The sequence below is a fragment of the Garra rufa genome, chromosome 13, assembly GCF_049309525.1.
Source record: "Garra rufa chromosome 13, GarRuf1.0, whole genome shotgun sequence".
Classification (NCBI taxonomy): domain Eukaryota; kingdom Metazoa; phylum Chordata; class Actinopteri; order Cypriniformes; family Cyprinidae; genus Garra; species Garra rufa.
This window is the reverse complement of record NC_133373.1, coordinates 8,376,663-8,391,207: the sequence shown is the minus strand read 5'-3', so window position 1 is coordinate 8,391,207 and position 14,545 is coordinate 8,376,663. Positions and strand designations below refer to the sequence as shown.

At 36.6% G+C, this 14,545-nt stretch overlaps 1 protein-coding gene across 2 annotated transcripts in view; it reads left to right on the top strand.

Moving 5' to 3' along the window:
- The window catches only part of kctd1 (potassium channel tetramerization domain containing 1), a 36,778-nt gene that overhangs the window by 15,448 nt on the left and 6,785 nt on the right, over positions 1–14,545 (top strand). For both annotated transcript variants that reach the window (XM_073816695.1, XM_073816694.1), the window contains exons 2-4: positions 1,798–1,988; positions 13,129–13,273; positions 13,534–13,839. In XM_073816695.1, the coding sequence (XP_073672796.1) occupies positions 1,798–1,988; positions 13,129–13,273; positions 13,534–13,839 (642 nt within the window). The remainder of the gene's footprint in view (positions 1–1,797; positions 1,989–13,128; positions 13,274–13,533; positions 13,840–14,545) is intronic.

Here is a 14,545-nt window from a genome sequence, read left to right as displayed (position 1 = left end):
AACAACGTTCCAATTAGCTAATGGCAGAGCCAATAGCTCACCCTTCTCTGGCTCCCAGCACCTTCTATGTCAGTGGAATAATAAATAGGTTTTATTCATGTAATACTTTATTGGGTTGTACTTATTTACTGCACCAGCTTTGTTCTTTAAGTCACAAATGCTATTTTTTTTTATGTGTGTTGGATTTGTATATACGTTGCCTGTACAATCTTATTTATTTCTGTCAAACGCCTATGCCAAATGAATAAAAGCAAACATTTTCCACCCCATGCTCTCATTTCCTCATTGTCTAAACTGCACTAGCCAGAAAATAAAATACTTTTTTTTTAAACAATGCATAAATGACCCAAGTTTGTCTCCCCATAGGCATAACGCCCCATTCAGCCACCATTAGAAAACAGCACCCGCTAAAACACCCAGTTGTGCCAGAGATGTTTATCATTAGTGCTTTAATGTGCTAGCCCGAATGCATGTTTACTTGCACATGTTCTGTGTAGTACCAAGGGTTAATGCTTGTTTTTCAGGTCGCTGTATAAGCCAGTCCGCTGTACTCATTCTCTCAGCGCGTTTCATTTTGTAAGACAGTCGACTCAGATAGCATTACTCCGCTCTGGGCGAAAAATGCATTGATAGTGCACTAAGTACACAAGCATACTTATGTTACAGTTTACTTTTTTCCTGTTTTTCGTCTTTAAAGGGAACTCTGCCCATGGCTGTTTCATTGCGCCTCAGTAGAGAGTGACCATTGAGATTTAGCAAGCAGTTATTTCCCAGCACAAGCAAATATTATGTCAGACGAAGCCCATGGAACGAGCCCCTAATGAGAGTGGTGCTACTGTAATGTTGTGTAGCGCTGACAGCCAAATCACCGTTAATGCCGTAACGGGTCAATTTAATTATTTCCACTTATAGTTGTCAAGGTAGAAATGATTATCTGTGTTTATGGTGTAAACCATTTAGCGCTGTGCTCCAATTCCACACTCATGACACATTAACCAAATGAAGAGGCCTTTTGAATTGTTTCTGCTAAAATACTTTCCTACTCTAGTTAGCGTGCAGAGTGCTAAAAGCAAACCATTTAAAAGTTGATTCCCAGAAACACCGTTGCCCTGTGGTGTTTTAAAACCTTGCTTCGGTTGAATGGCTAAGCTACTGGTTTTCTGGACAAAGGGGCTGTAGGTTGTTGGTTTGAGCTAGTGAGATCTGCTTATTCTTTAACATGGAAGCAAGCCTGTGGGTGAGACTTCTGGTTCATTAGCCGCTATAGGGAAATAACAAAAAGAATAACAACGTGCAGTAAACGGTAAAACTGTTTGCACTACAAACCAGTGTGCTCATAATTAAGATAATTCATTAAAATAATATGGTAATACACACCAATTTGCAATATCAAGCAGGAAAACGAGCTTGTTTTGTTCAGCTAAAAATAGCTGGACGTGGATGAGACCAGAAGCCAGAGCCATAATGTGTCAATGTCTGCTTGGAAAAAAAAAAAGTTTTTTTTCAACAAAGTAAAATGGGTTTCAAATGTTGACTCATTCAACCTCCTGTTATGAATATTAATCTTAGTGAACAAACTCCATCGCACACCTGCAAGTGATAGGTGCGTAGGATAATAAGACCAACCAAGTGGATCGTTTCAACAGACAAGCAATTCTCGCACACTATCGTAACTTGCGAAGAAGTAATATTTATTGACACAACGTTTCGGTCACACGACCTTCATCAGGAGCATACTGAATATTGAATATTAATCTTAAAATTGCCTGTCTTACCTATCATCTTTTTTTCTCTCAGGAAAATCGCAGCAACAGTGTGGGCATGTCGACTCGGCCGATTTTGGCACATTCGCCGGTCTCCCCCTTGGGCACAGCTGGCATCCCCACACCTGCACAGCTCACGAAAGCCAACGCGCCGGTCCACATTGATGTGGGGGGTCACATGTACACCAGCAGCCTGGCCACATTAACCAAATACCCAGAGTCCAGGTAAATTTCACACACAGACACAAAACCATAATGGACACAATTAGGTTCCAAAAAGAATCAGTTCTGATGTGTTGCGAATCGAGAATCGACCTGTTCTAACAAATCAATGTCATGCAGGGGTGTTTCCTCCGAGGAGCCAAGGGAGGCAAATTGTAGTATGAAAATAAAACAATGCCAGTATTACAAAATATAGCATTAAAAAGTGTATAAATCACTCGTTTTCTAAAGAAACACTGTCCAACAGCGACACCAGCAGGTAAAGTTATATGAGAGGAGGCAATGCCTCTATTGCAGTATGATTGGATATGACTGGATATGTTCGTCTGTGACAGGGTTGCCAGGTTTTCACAACAAAACCCACCCAATTGCTACTCAAAAGTAGCCCAAAAGTAGCCCAATCGCATTTTGAGGGTGGTCCCCCTGTAAAAATAGCGTTCCACTTGTAAAATTAGCATTCCAGGGTCTAAATATTACGTTATTAGGGTCATTTCAACCCGCGGACATAAAAAACCCTGTGGCAACAGTGTTAAAGTAGCCCAATTCCACTGGAAAACCACGGACTTGGCGACACTGGTCTGTGATTGGTACATTCGATAAGTCCCGCCTCTTGTGTTCGTACACGTTCCATGTTCGTGAATCAGCCTTAATGAACAATATAATGGCGTTAAAGGATTGGTTCACTTCCAGAACAAAAATATACAGATAATTTACTTACCCCCTTGTCAAGATGTTTATGTCCTTCTTTCTTCAGTTCTAAAGAAATTATGTTTTTTGAGGAAAACATTTCAGGAATTTTCTCCATAGTGGACTTCTATGGTGCCCGCGAGTTTGAACTTCCAAAATAAAGTTTCAGCGCAGCTTCAAAGGGCTCTAAATGAGGAAGAAGGATCTTATCTAGTAAAACAATCTGTTATTTTCTAAAAGAAAAAATGACCATTTATACACTTTTTAACTGCAAATGCTTGTCTTGTCTAGCTCTGCGTGAACTCTGTGTATTGCGGTTCAATACAGTTGGGGTATGTCAAAAAACTCCCATCTCATTTTCTCCTTCAACTTCAAAATCTTTCTGCATCGCTGTTTTACCTTTTTTTTTTTTTTTTTTTTTTTTTTAGTGAAGGGCATTTGATCTTCTTTGCACGTTCACTTTGTAAACATTGGGTCAGTACTTCTGCACCGATGTAGGACGATTTTGAAGGGTGTTTTTTTGACATACCCTAACTGTATTGAACTGGAGTACACAGAGATGTGCATTGCAGAGCTATAGACAAGATAAGCATATGTGGTTAAAAAGTGTATAAAGTGTAGTTTTTTAAAAAGATAACCGATTGTTTCGCTAGATTAGTCCCTTCTTCATTGGCTGGGATGGTTTATCTGTACATTTTTGTTCTGGAAGTAAACTAATTCTTTAATGAACAATATAATGGCGATAATGGGAAAAAATAAGACTTAAAATGGCATGAAAACATGATCTGTGGGAGTTTTTAGTGACTAATCAGCTTTGTGTAATGTAAAGTAGATCTCCACATCTGTGACCAAGATTTACAGAGATTTGATGAATGATTAATTCAAAAATAGTTAACTATTAAAAAGAATAGCTGAACATGAGTTAAAATAAAATAAAACACAAATCAAATAAATTGTTACTGCCTTGAGTTATTATTTTGAAGTAAATGTAAAAGTCTTTAAAAAACTAAATTGAGATAAGATTACGAAGGTTTTAAATAATAGAATATTGATAACATTGTTTTCCCCTCATAGTGCAAGTAATTATTTAACCAAGAAAATGTGACATTTGAAACATTCAAGTAAAGCATATTGCTGATTATTACTTTTAATTCACTTAGGTTAATGACGTTTGTTGCCATTGTTTCATTCTGTGATCCTGCATGTTAAAAAGCAAATATTGATTAACCTACGTCTTGAATAAGTTTTGCACCTAAAACACACAATACAGATTTGTTCTAGGTCTTTAAAATCTCATAAACTTTGAGCACCATTCTGGACTACATGAAAAGATAATGAATGATCATTATCAGCATCTATTATCTTTTCATCCATTTTTAAGGAGGTTTAAAAGGATGGAAGCTTTCATATCATGTAGTCGCAGCAAGATTAAGCGAACATGTTTCTAAAATCTTTAAAAAGAAAGGGAAAAAAGAATTGAAAGCAACAGTGTGGAATTGATTCCAGACCCAGGAATTGGAAATTTTAGAAACAAGCTTCCCTTTTCGAAAAGGAAAAGGTGTTCTTTTTGCCAAAGTGACATTTTATCCTCTATCTTCCAATTAGTTTGGCAGCCTAAAATTTTCAAAATGCATGTCATCCTCTAAACACGTCCGTTCACAAGTCCTTCATGAAGTGTGTTTGCTCCATATGTGTGTGTTTTGTGTGCATGTATGTGTGTGTGTGTGTGTGTGTGTGTGTGTGTGTGTGGCTTGTCTGTGCTCATTAGCTCACTGACCGGTATATTTCTGCAATGCCAAAGAGCATTATTGTCTTGTAGCTGCTGACTGAGTCAAACATCAGAGCACAGGCCAAAAGGAGCCTGAAGCACTTTGAGCCAGACTAGCATCCTGTCTCACAACTGCTCACATGTCTCACACGGTTTCCGCCTCCCACTGTCCCTTACACTGGCACAGAAATGCTAAGTCTCACACATATGGTTTTGTATAGTATCAAACGGGTCTAGTATAGGTCTTTGGAAAGCCTTTGTAATTGTCAAATAGATGTTTCAGAGAGCATTGGCGCATCAGTGACAGTTGTGATCCATTCCCCCCTTGGCTACTTTATCACAAACAACATCAATATGACAACATACTCATCAGAAAGCCAGGAAGCAGGGAGCTGGATGATGACATTTGCGTCGTCAGGAGCAATGATGGTTGCCGCCTCCAGCTATGCCCTCCGTGATGCTGATGCAGGCTACAGTTCAGGCACACTGTGCTGACCGAAACAACTGTCAAAGTCCGCTGTCGGATAGTCATGTATTTATATGAGCGCCCTCAGATGATTGTTTTTCATGAATATTTTAGTACAGTGGTTTTCAAATGTCCATTAAATCCAAGAACACCCAAGAAGCACCTTGTCACAACAGTTTTCTCTCAGATTGTTTCACAATTCTGTCATTAATTACTCACCCTCACTTTGTTCCAAACCCGTAAGACCTCCGTTTATCTTCGGAACACAAATTAAGATATTTTTGATGAAATCCGAGAGCTTTCTGAGCCTACATAGACACATTCAAGGCCCAGAAAGGCAGTAAGGACATTGTTAAAATAGTCCATCGTTAATTTTAGTATTATTCTCATAGCTTTAAAACATTACAGTTGAACCATTGATGTCACATGGACTATATTAATGATGGCCTTGCTACCTTTCTGGGCCTGGGAACGTTTCAGTTGCATTGCTGTCTATGCAGGGTCAGAAAGCTCTCGAATTTCATCAAAAATATCTTACTTTGTGTTCTGAAGATGAACGAAGGTCTTACGGGTTTGTAATGACATGAGGGTGAGTAATTAATGACAGAATTTTCATTTTTGGGTCAACTATCCCTTTAAAAGACCATTAACTGTCCAATATCTGGCCTTTTAAAACATATAGAAAGGATCACTATGTATTAATTTCACATGGCATCATTTATAAACAAGTATATTGTGGAATTTGGGTTAGTGCAGTTTATCTTAAATTTATTGTGTGTAGAAGCACATGAAACTGCTGTCAGACTGATTGTAGGCTATGTGAGAATGTGAACTTTGAATTAGTTTTACATACTTAATTATAGTTACTTGGGAAAAACATGGTGAAATAAAAAAAATACCAATAAAAAAGTTAAAAAAAAATCTAAGAAAAAAACATCAGTTTATATCATATCAGTTATATAATTAAGTCCATTTAAAATAATTTTTTTTTTTTTGGTACCTTTTGTTCATTTAAAAATCCTCAAACTTACAGAAATATTAAATTAACTTCAGAAATATTAAAAAAATTAATAACAAGTAATGTTTATCGAGCGCAAAAAAAAAAAAAAACATAAAAAAGTTTGAAATCCAACTGTAAATATATTATATGTGACCCTAAACCACAAAACCAGTCATAAGTAGCACGGGTATATTAGTAGCAATAGCCAAAAATACATTGTATGGGTCAAAATTGTTGAATTTTCTTTTATGCCAAAAAACAATAGGATAGTAAGTAGAGATCATGTTTCATGAAGATATTTTGTAAATTTCCTGCCATAAATATATCAAAACCTAATTTCTGAGTAGTAATATGCAGTAATATAGTAATTAGGGCCCGAGCCCAAAAGGGCGAAGGCCCTATTGTTTTTCTAAGGATTATTAGGGCCCGAGCCCAGAATGGGCGAAGGCCCTATTGTTTTTCTAAGGATTATTATTATTATTATTTCATCAATGTTTTGGGTCATTTCGGGGCCCTTAACATACACGAAAACTCTTGAAACTTTGCACACACATTGGAACCTGCGGCCATCAGGGCCGGACAAACTTTGACATGGGGGGGTCACCTGGGGGGGGCGTGGCACAGCGTTAAAAATTTTTACTTTTGGGGGACTCTGGAGCACACACCAGTTGACCTACATTTATCAAAATTCATACACATATAGACCTAATCGGGCCGAACAACTTTCATGCTCAAAGTCAGTGCTTCGCCCAACAGGAAGTCAGCTATTCAGGGATGTCTAAAAAGCGCATGCAATGGAATTTGAAATACTCCTCCCAAGCCTTTCCACCGATTGCCACCAAACTCGGTCAGCATGACCTCAAGACATTGGGGACGCAAAATTGCCAGGGGATTTTTGATATCTCGAACGGTTTGGCCGTGGCGGGGCGACAAAGTTATGGCGAGAAATGAGAAACAGGAAGTGTCTAATAACTTTAACACACTTTGTCTGATTTTGACCAAACTTCAGCAGTTTGTTCATCGTATGATGCCGATCACAGAGATGTGACTATTAGGAGTCAAAGTTATAGCGCCACCAACTGGCAGCACAAAGCGGAACGTTTTCTAAATGCTTTTAAATCAACCTCTTTATTTTACTCAATTTGCTTCAAACTTCATCTCAATAATGTTGAAACATGGCCAATGAGAATCTGTGAATTGCATTATCGATAACTTTTATCATGTTGCCATGGCAACGTGTCAAACTTTAACTTTAGCTTTTTGTGTTTTGGAGCCACTTAAAATACTCAGAATTTCATGAAACTTCACACACACATCTGTATTAATGATATTTAGACACTGATAAAAGCCCATAAATGGGCGTGGAGCAGGCGCTCCATAGCGCCACCTTTTGACAAAAGTTGGGGGTTTCGTTTGTCCTACAGTCACCAAACACGGTACATATATTGATCTCATCAAGCCAGAAACATTTCTAATTTACACCCATTAGCTACGATCGACAGGAAGTCGGCTATTTTGATTTGAATGTGGATATTTGGAAAAATCAGGCTGTGGAATTTTATATACTTCTCTCGGGAAAACCAACCAATTCACACCAAACTTTTTTGACATGATGCCAACATTCTGAAGATGCTAAATTGCGAGCAGATTTAGGATATCTTGAACGGTGTTGATGTGGTAATTGATTGAAATCGGAGTAAAAAAAGATAGCCGTAATTTTATTATATCTTTAAAGTGCACCATCCAAAGTCTTTGAAACTTTTTTCATACAGACTACTAGTCATTCTGATCAGACACCATTCATTTCATAATTATACAAAGATCTATGAATTAATGAAAATTAAAAAACAAATCTGATCCCTCTCTGCTCTGCACTTATGTGTGTGCGTGGTAAGTGGGTGTGTGTTTTTTGAGTGTTAGGGTGAGAGTGGGGAGGGGGGAGGGGTGGAAAGAGAGAGTCAGAGAGGAGGAGATAGAAGGGGATATTTAAACTCTTGGTTGTTTATTCATTAGGATGTGAATTAGGTTTGGGTATTGTGACCAATTTGGCAATTCGACAACAACTTTTATTTTAAATGAATACTGTAACAAGAAGTCATAAATATGTGCATCCAATGTACACCATGTAAACAAACTGCAAAATGCACATTACTGTAAAAAAAATAAAAAGACTAAATGTGCAAAAGTGAAATCTATTAAGAACTTCAAACATGTTTAAGAAATAAAACATTTTTCTAAATTCAAATCAGGCCCATCATAAAGCCCTTGTCTGCATATACAAAACATTCTAACTGTCAATAAAACTAACAGTTCTTAACTACAGCCTAATCATTTTTGATCACCAGATTTTTTTTTTGCAAAAAATTTACACCCATTAGCTACGACCAACAGGAAGTCAGCTATTTTGATTTGAATGTGGATTTTTGGAAAAATATAGCTGAATAAATTAATATCACTCATAGCAGAATCAGACAGTGCACACCAAACTTTGTCAACATGGTGCCAAGATACTGAAGATGTTAAAATGTGAACGGCTTTAGGATATCTTGAACGGTGTTGATGTGGTGATTTATGAAAGTAACAGTAAAAAAGATGAAGAGTTATTTCCATATATCTTTAAATTGCATTATTCTAACTCATCAAAACTTTTTACATATAAAGAACAAGAAATTCTTAGGAAATATGTGTAGTTTCAAAATGTTATCATGCTCAGAGGCCCCAAAAACATTAAAAGTGTCACATAAATTTGTCAGATTAAAGCTCTAATACCAGGGATGAACACTAGAGGTCCTCATAAGATAAGGAATCGTTTGAACAATAATGCTATTTAGCTCATTCTCAGTGTATAAGAATGAAAATAATACATAGAATCAGTTGATATATACTGTACTGTCAGTGTACTTTTACATAATTATTTTGTATAGGTGCTTAAAGAGCATTAAAATCTTTTTTTAATCTTTTAAGGAAAAATTATATGATTTATATACATATATACAATCTCACTGATAGAATAAAAACTATACTGCTCAGTTCACTTAATTAGAATGAGAAACAAATACATCAACTAAGTTAATATGTATTTATTTTTAATATATTTGTTTATAATTATTTCACAGATGCTTATAGATCATTAAAATAATATTTAAAAATGGTTGTAGATCATAAAACATGGTAACTATTTAAAATAGGGTCTCTTTTTGTTAACAATGGTTAATGAACTAACACACGAACGAACAACGAACAATATGTTTGTACTCTATTTTCTTCAAACTTCATCAGAATGATGTAAAAACACGGCCGATGAGAGTCTGTAAAGGCGTCTGTGATGCATCAAATGCTGTTGCCATGGCAAATAAATAAAAATACAAAATACATTCCAATATTTGTTTCCTGTGTTTTTGAGGCAGATAGCGTGCCTAGAATTTCATTTTCCATTTTCAATTTTCAATTATTTATTATATATTTAAAGTTCAGCATCCTAACTCTTTGAAACTTTTTTCATACAAATAACTATTCATTCTGATCAAACACAGTTCATTTCATAATTATACAAAACTCCACGAATGAAAGGAAATTAAAAAACATATCTGATCTCACTCTGCTCTGCACTCTATGTGTGTGTTTGTGTGGTAAGTGGCTGAGTGTAAGGAGGGGGGATGGGTGGTAAGAGAAAGAGTCAGACAGGAGGAGAGACAGTTAGGGTTAGTCCAGAGGGTTACTGTGAATGCATGTGCCAACTGGGCACCGTTTTCCTGATGCTATCGGGATGGCGACTGCCAGACGGCGAGGGCCCGGTCAACGCTGCTTGCAGCTTTAATTATTATTATTATTATTATTATTATTATTATTATTTCATCAATGTTTTGGGTCATTTCGGGGCCCTTAACATACACGAAAACTCTTGAAACTTTGCACACACATTGGAACCTGCGGCCATCAGGGCCGGACAAACTTTGACATGGGGGGGTCACCTGGGGGGGGGCGTGGCATCACGTTAAAAATTGCGACTTTTCAGGGACTCTGGAGCACACACCGGATGACCTACAGTTGTCAAAATTCATACACATATAGACCTCATCGGTCTGAACAGCGTTCATGCTCAAAGTCAGTGCTTCGCCTAACAGGAAGTCAGCTATTCAGGGATGTCTAAAAAGCGCATGCAATGGAATTTGAAATACTCCTCCTAAGCCTTTCCACTGATGGCCACCAAACTCGGTCAGCATGACCTCAAGACATTGGGGACGCAAAATTGCCAGGGGATTTTGGATATCTCGAACGGTTTGGCCGTGGCGGGGCGACAAAGTTATGGCGAGAAATGAGAAACAGGAAGTGTCTAATAACTTTGACACACGTTGTCTGATTTTGACCAAACTTCAGCAGTTTGTTCATCGTATGAAGCCAATCACAGAGATGTGACTATTATGAGTCAAAGTTATAGCGCCACCAACTGGCAGCAGAAAGCGCAACGTTTTCTAAATGCTTTTAAATCAGCCTCTTAATTTTTGTCAATTTGCTTCAAACTTCATCCCAATAATGTCGAAACACGGCCGATGACAATCCGTGAAGGGCATTATCGATAACTTTTATCATGTTGCCATGGCAACGTGTCAAACTTTAACTTTAGTTTTTTGTGTTTTCGAGCCACTTAAAATACTTAGAATTTCATGAAACTCAACACACACATCTGTATTAATGATATTTAGACACTGATAAAAGCCCATAAATGGGCGTGGAGGAGGCACTCTATAGCGCCACCTTTTGACCAAAGTTGGGGGTTTAGTTTTGCCAACAGTCACCAAACTCGGTACATATATTGGTCTCATCAAGCCGGACAACTTTCTAATTAACACTCATTAGCTATAATAAACAGGAAGTTGGCTATTTTTATTTGAATGTGGATTTTTGGAAAAATCAGGCTGTAAATAAAATCATACTAAACAAAGCAGAAATAAGAAGTTCACACCAAATTTTGTCAACATGATAAGAATATACTCAAAATGCTAAATTGTGAGCGGATTTGGGATATCTTGAATGGTGTTGATGTGGTGATTTTTTAAAGTCACAGTAAAAAAAAAGTAGCATTCATTTTCATATATCTTTAAAGTGCCTAATACCAACTCTTCAAAACTTTGTATATATGAAGAACAAATCATTCCTAGAAAATACGCTTGGTATCAAAATTGTATCATGCTCAGAGGCCCCAAAAACATTAAAAGTATCCAGAAGTGAGAGAGGGAGAAATGAAGACTGTAATACAAGGGATGAACACCAGAGGTCCTCGTATGATAAGGAATATTTTTTACCTCTAATCCTATTCTGTTCATTCTCAATGTGCAACAAGGAAACAAATGCATAGATTTATTTGGAGTTGTTATGTACTGTACTGTACTGTCAGAATACTTTTACATAATTTTAAAATAAACACTAAAAAGCATAAAAAATTAGTTATTTTTTAATGAAAAATTATGAAATGTTTTGTTTGTCTCTCACTGATTTGGTAACACTTTCTATGAAGCCCCTATTATAAGGGTATTTCTAATGCATTATAATGAATGCATAATGCATTATAAAAAAACGTATAATATATTATATCATCCAATGAATATTCATAACAACAATTATCATACATTATAATACTTAAATATTAGAGGTTATAACTTTTAAGATTATGATTATTTATAACACACAGTAGACACCATTTTAAACCTACTTCATTTGTAATGGACTATATCATATTAGATTTATTTTGTTTACATTATACTCTATTCTATTGACTATTAACAACTAACTCTCACCAACTAACACTCCTTACAGTGTAGACTTAGTTTAATGTTAGGCTAAGTAGAAGGTTCATGTTCTTGCAAAGTTACTTATAATCAGTTTGTCTTTTGGGGAACTGTCTAAATACAGTGTTAGCATATATTTACCACAACAAATAATAATTACTGCTAGCTGACATGCAGTTGCAGAGTTACTTATAAAAAGCTGTCTAACGGGTACCATCAAAATAATTAAACTGATCATATTATACATTCATCTGATCTGATACCTGATCTAATGGCTATTTGAGAATTATTATTATTATTACTTATAAGTGGTCTTTGTATGATTTAAGTAAAGTGACATCAGTAAGATGGCAAAATATGAGACTTATACATTATAACTATGAAGAGGTAATCATACTCATAAAAGCTATAATAAAAAAAGTAAAAATTCTAATACATTGAAACTGTTCTTATGAATGCTCATGAGATGATACAACATATTATAAGGTTTTTTATAATTTATTATGCATTCATTATAATGCCTTAAGAATACCCTTATTATGTATTATTAATACATGAACCCACAAATATTTTTAACAAATATAAATAAATGTACCAATGTACCTTTTAATAATATATGAATACTTTTTTTAGCTTAATATTAATTAACATTAATAAATGCTATTTAATTATTGTTCATGTTAACTAATATAGTTAATGTTAACAAATTAAACTGGATGGCAAAATTTTAAATATTGTGTGTATGTGTCTGTGTGTTGATTTTAATTAACCCTTTCAATTCTGTAAACTTTAAATCCAAACTGGCAGAGGGTTACTGTGAATGCATGTGCCAACTGGGCACCGTTTTCCTGATGCTATCGGGATGGTGACTGCGCATATGGCGAGGGCCCGGTCATCGCTGCTTGCAGCTTTAATATTATTATTATATTTTTTTTTGCACACTCAGATTCCAGGTTTTCAAATAGCTGTATCTTGGCTAAATATTGTCATGTCCTAACAAACCATACATCAATGGAAAGCTTATTTATTCAACTTTGTGTTTGTACAAATCTGTGTGTGTCCCTGGTATTCGCTACATTTTGGAGAACAACAAGTATTTACTGATATATTACTATATACTGGTACAGTTAGAACTTCTGGAGATATTTTTGGTCTCTGTGAGAAAACTTATAAATCAAAGAGAATTAGGTTTTCAGAAAATCTAAAACTGCAGAAAGTTTTGTGTGAGGGGTAGATTTAGGGTAAGGGGGTAGACAGTACAGTATAAAAACCATTAATGTGTCCCCATGGAATGTCCCTATAATGATAGGAAAAACAGTGTGTGTGTGTGGGAGTGAGTGTGTGTGTGTATGAGAAAAACCTTGCATAAGGAAACAAATCGTTGTTGTTGTTTGGGTACATCTAAATATTTTAATCTCTGTCTGTTCCTCTCACAGGATTGGTCGTTTGTTTGATGGCACGGAGCCCATTGTATTGGACAGCCTGAAGCAGCATTATTTTATAGATCGGGATGGACACATGTTCCGCTACATATTAAACTTCCTCAGGACCTCAAAACTGCTCATCCCAGATGACTTTAAGGTAAAAATTTAAATCTTACGCTGCATTATTTAAATGTTTTGCCAATTTTTAATCACCATCATGTTGCTCCAAATCCATATGCTGTTATTTTTTGATGAAACAATACTTTGAAGTATCCCTACACATCTCTTGCCATACAACAGTTCATAGTGACCAAGGGCTGTCCAAAAACAAAATAAAAGTACTGTAACAGTCATAAACAAGGACTGAATTGTTCCTTAACTATCATTTGTGCCATCTATCTGTGTATATGTGTGTAGGACTACTGTCTGCTGTATGAGGAGGCCCGATATTTCCAGCTGCAGCCTTTGCAGGCTGAGCTGGAGCGCTGGCGTTCGGAGCAGGACTCTAGGTACACCTCACGCATGTGTGAGTGTGTGGTAGTGCGCGTGGCCCCCGAGCTGGGAGAAAGGATAACGCTCAGCGGCGATAAAGCCCTCATCGAGGACATCTTCCCAGAGATAGGAGATGTCATGTGCAACTCCGTCAACGCAGGCTGGAACCACGATTCCACTCACGTCATACGCTTCCCTCTAAACGGATACTGCCACCTCAACTCTGTACAGGTGCGTGACAACCTAAACACCACTCACACACCAGCAAATAGCATTTTTTTTTTTTTTATTAATATTCATTTTTATGAAGCATTGACCACTTTTTTGGGTTTTGAGAATTAACGAGCCATGCTAGTCATTAAAGGATAACTATTGCCAAAATGCAACCTGGGCTGTTTTTTTACTGTAAACGAGACAAACATATATCTAAAAGCATAATTACGACAAACGAGCCGTTTTTGAGATTGACCGTGATTTTGTTTTGTTTTCAATGGCCGGTGAATGGGAATACTAGGGGCATAAATTTGAGCGCATCAAAATCGATATTTTTACAACACAGAAGGCTCGACACACCTTGAAATTTTACTCGAAGTATCGCCTGGGTCTCTACACATGAACTCGAGCATTGAGAACATTGTTTGTGTACACAGAGTTTACTAAAAAGAAAGTTTTTGAACAACTCATTTACACTGTTTGGGTTTCCGCTCGCAGCCGTCTTGCCAGTCAAGAGGTGTCGATCTCCGAATGCGAATGAATGGACTCCATAGGAAGAAATATTAGTCTTATATGAGGCTCTTTTTACAACTAGAAGGTTAATATTGTTTTTCACTTGCGACAAAACAACGAATTAGCCATGCATTTATATGGAAATATGCTTTAGGAGCTATCCATCCTCGCATTCGGAGATCGACACCTCTTGACTGGCAAGACGGCCGCG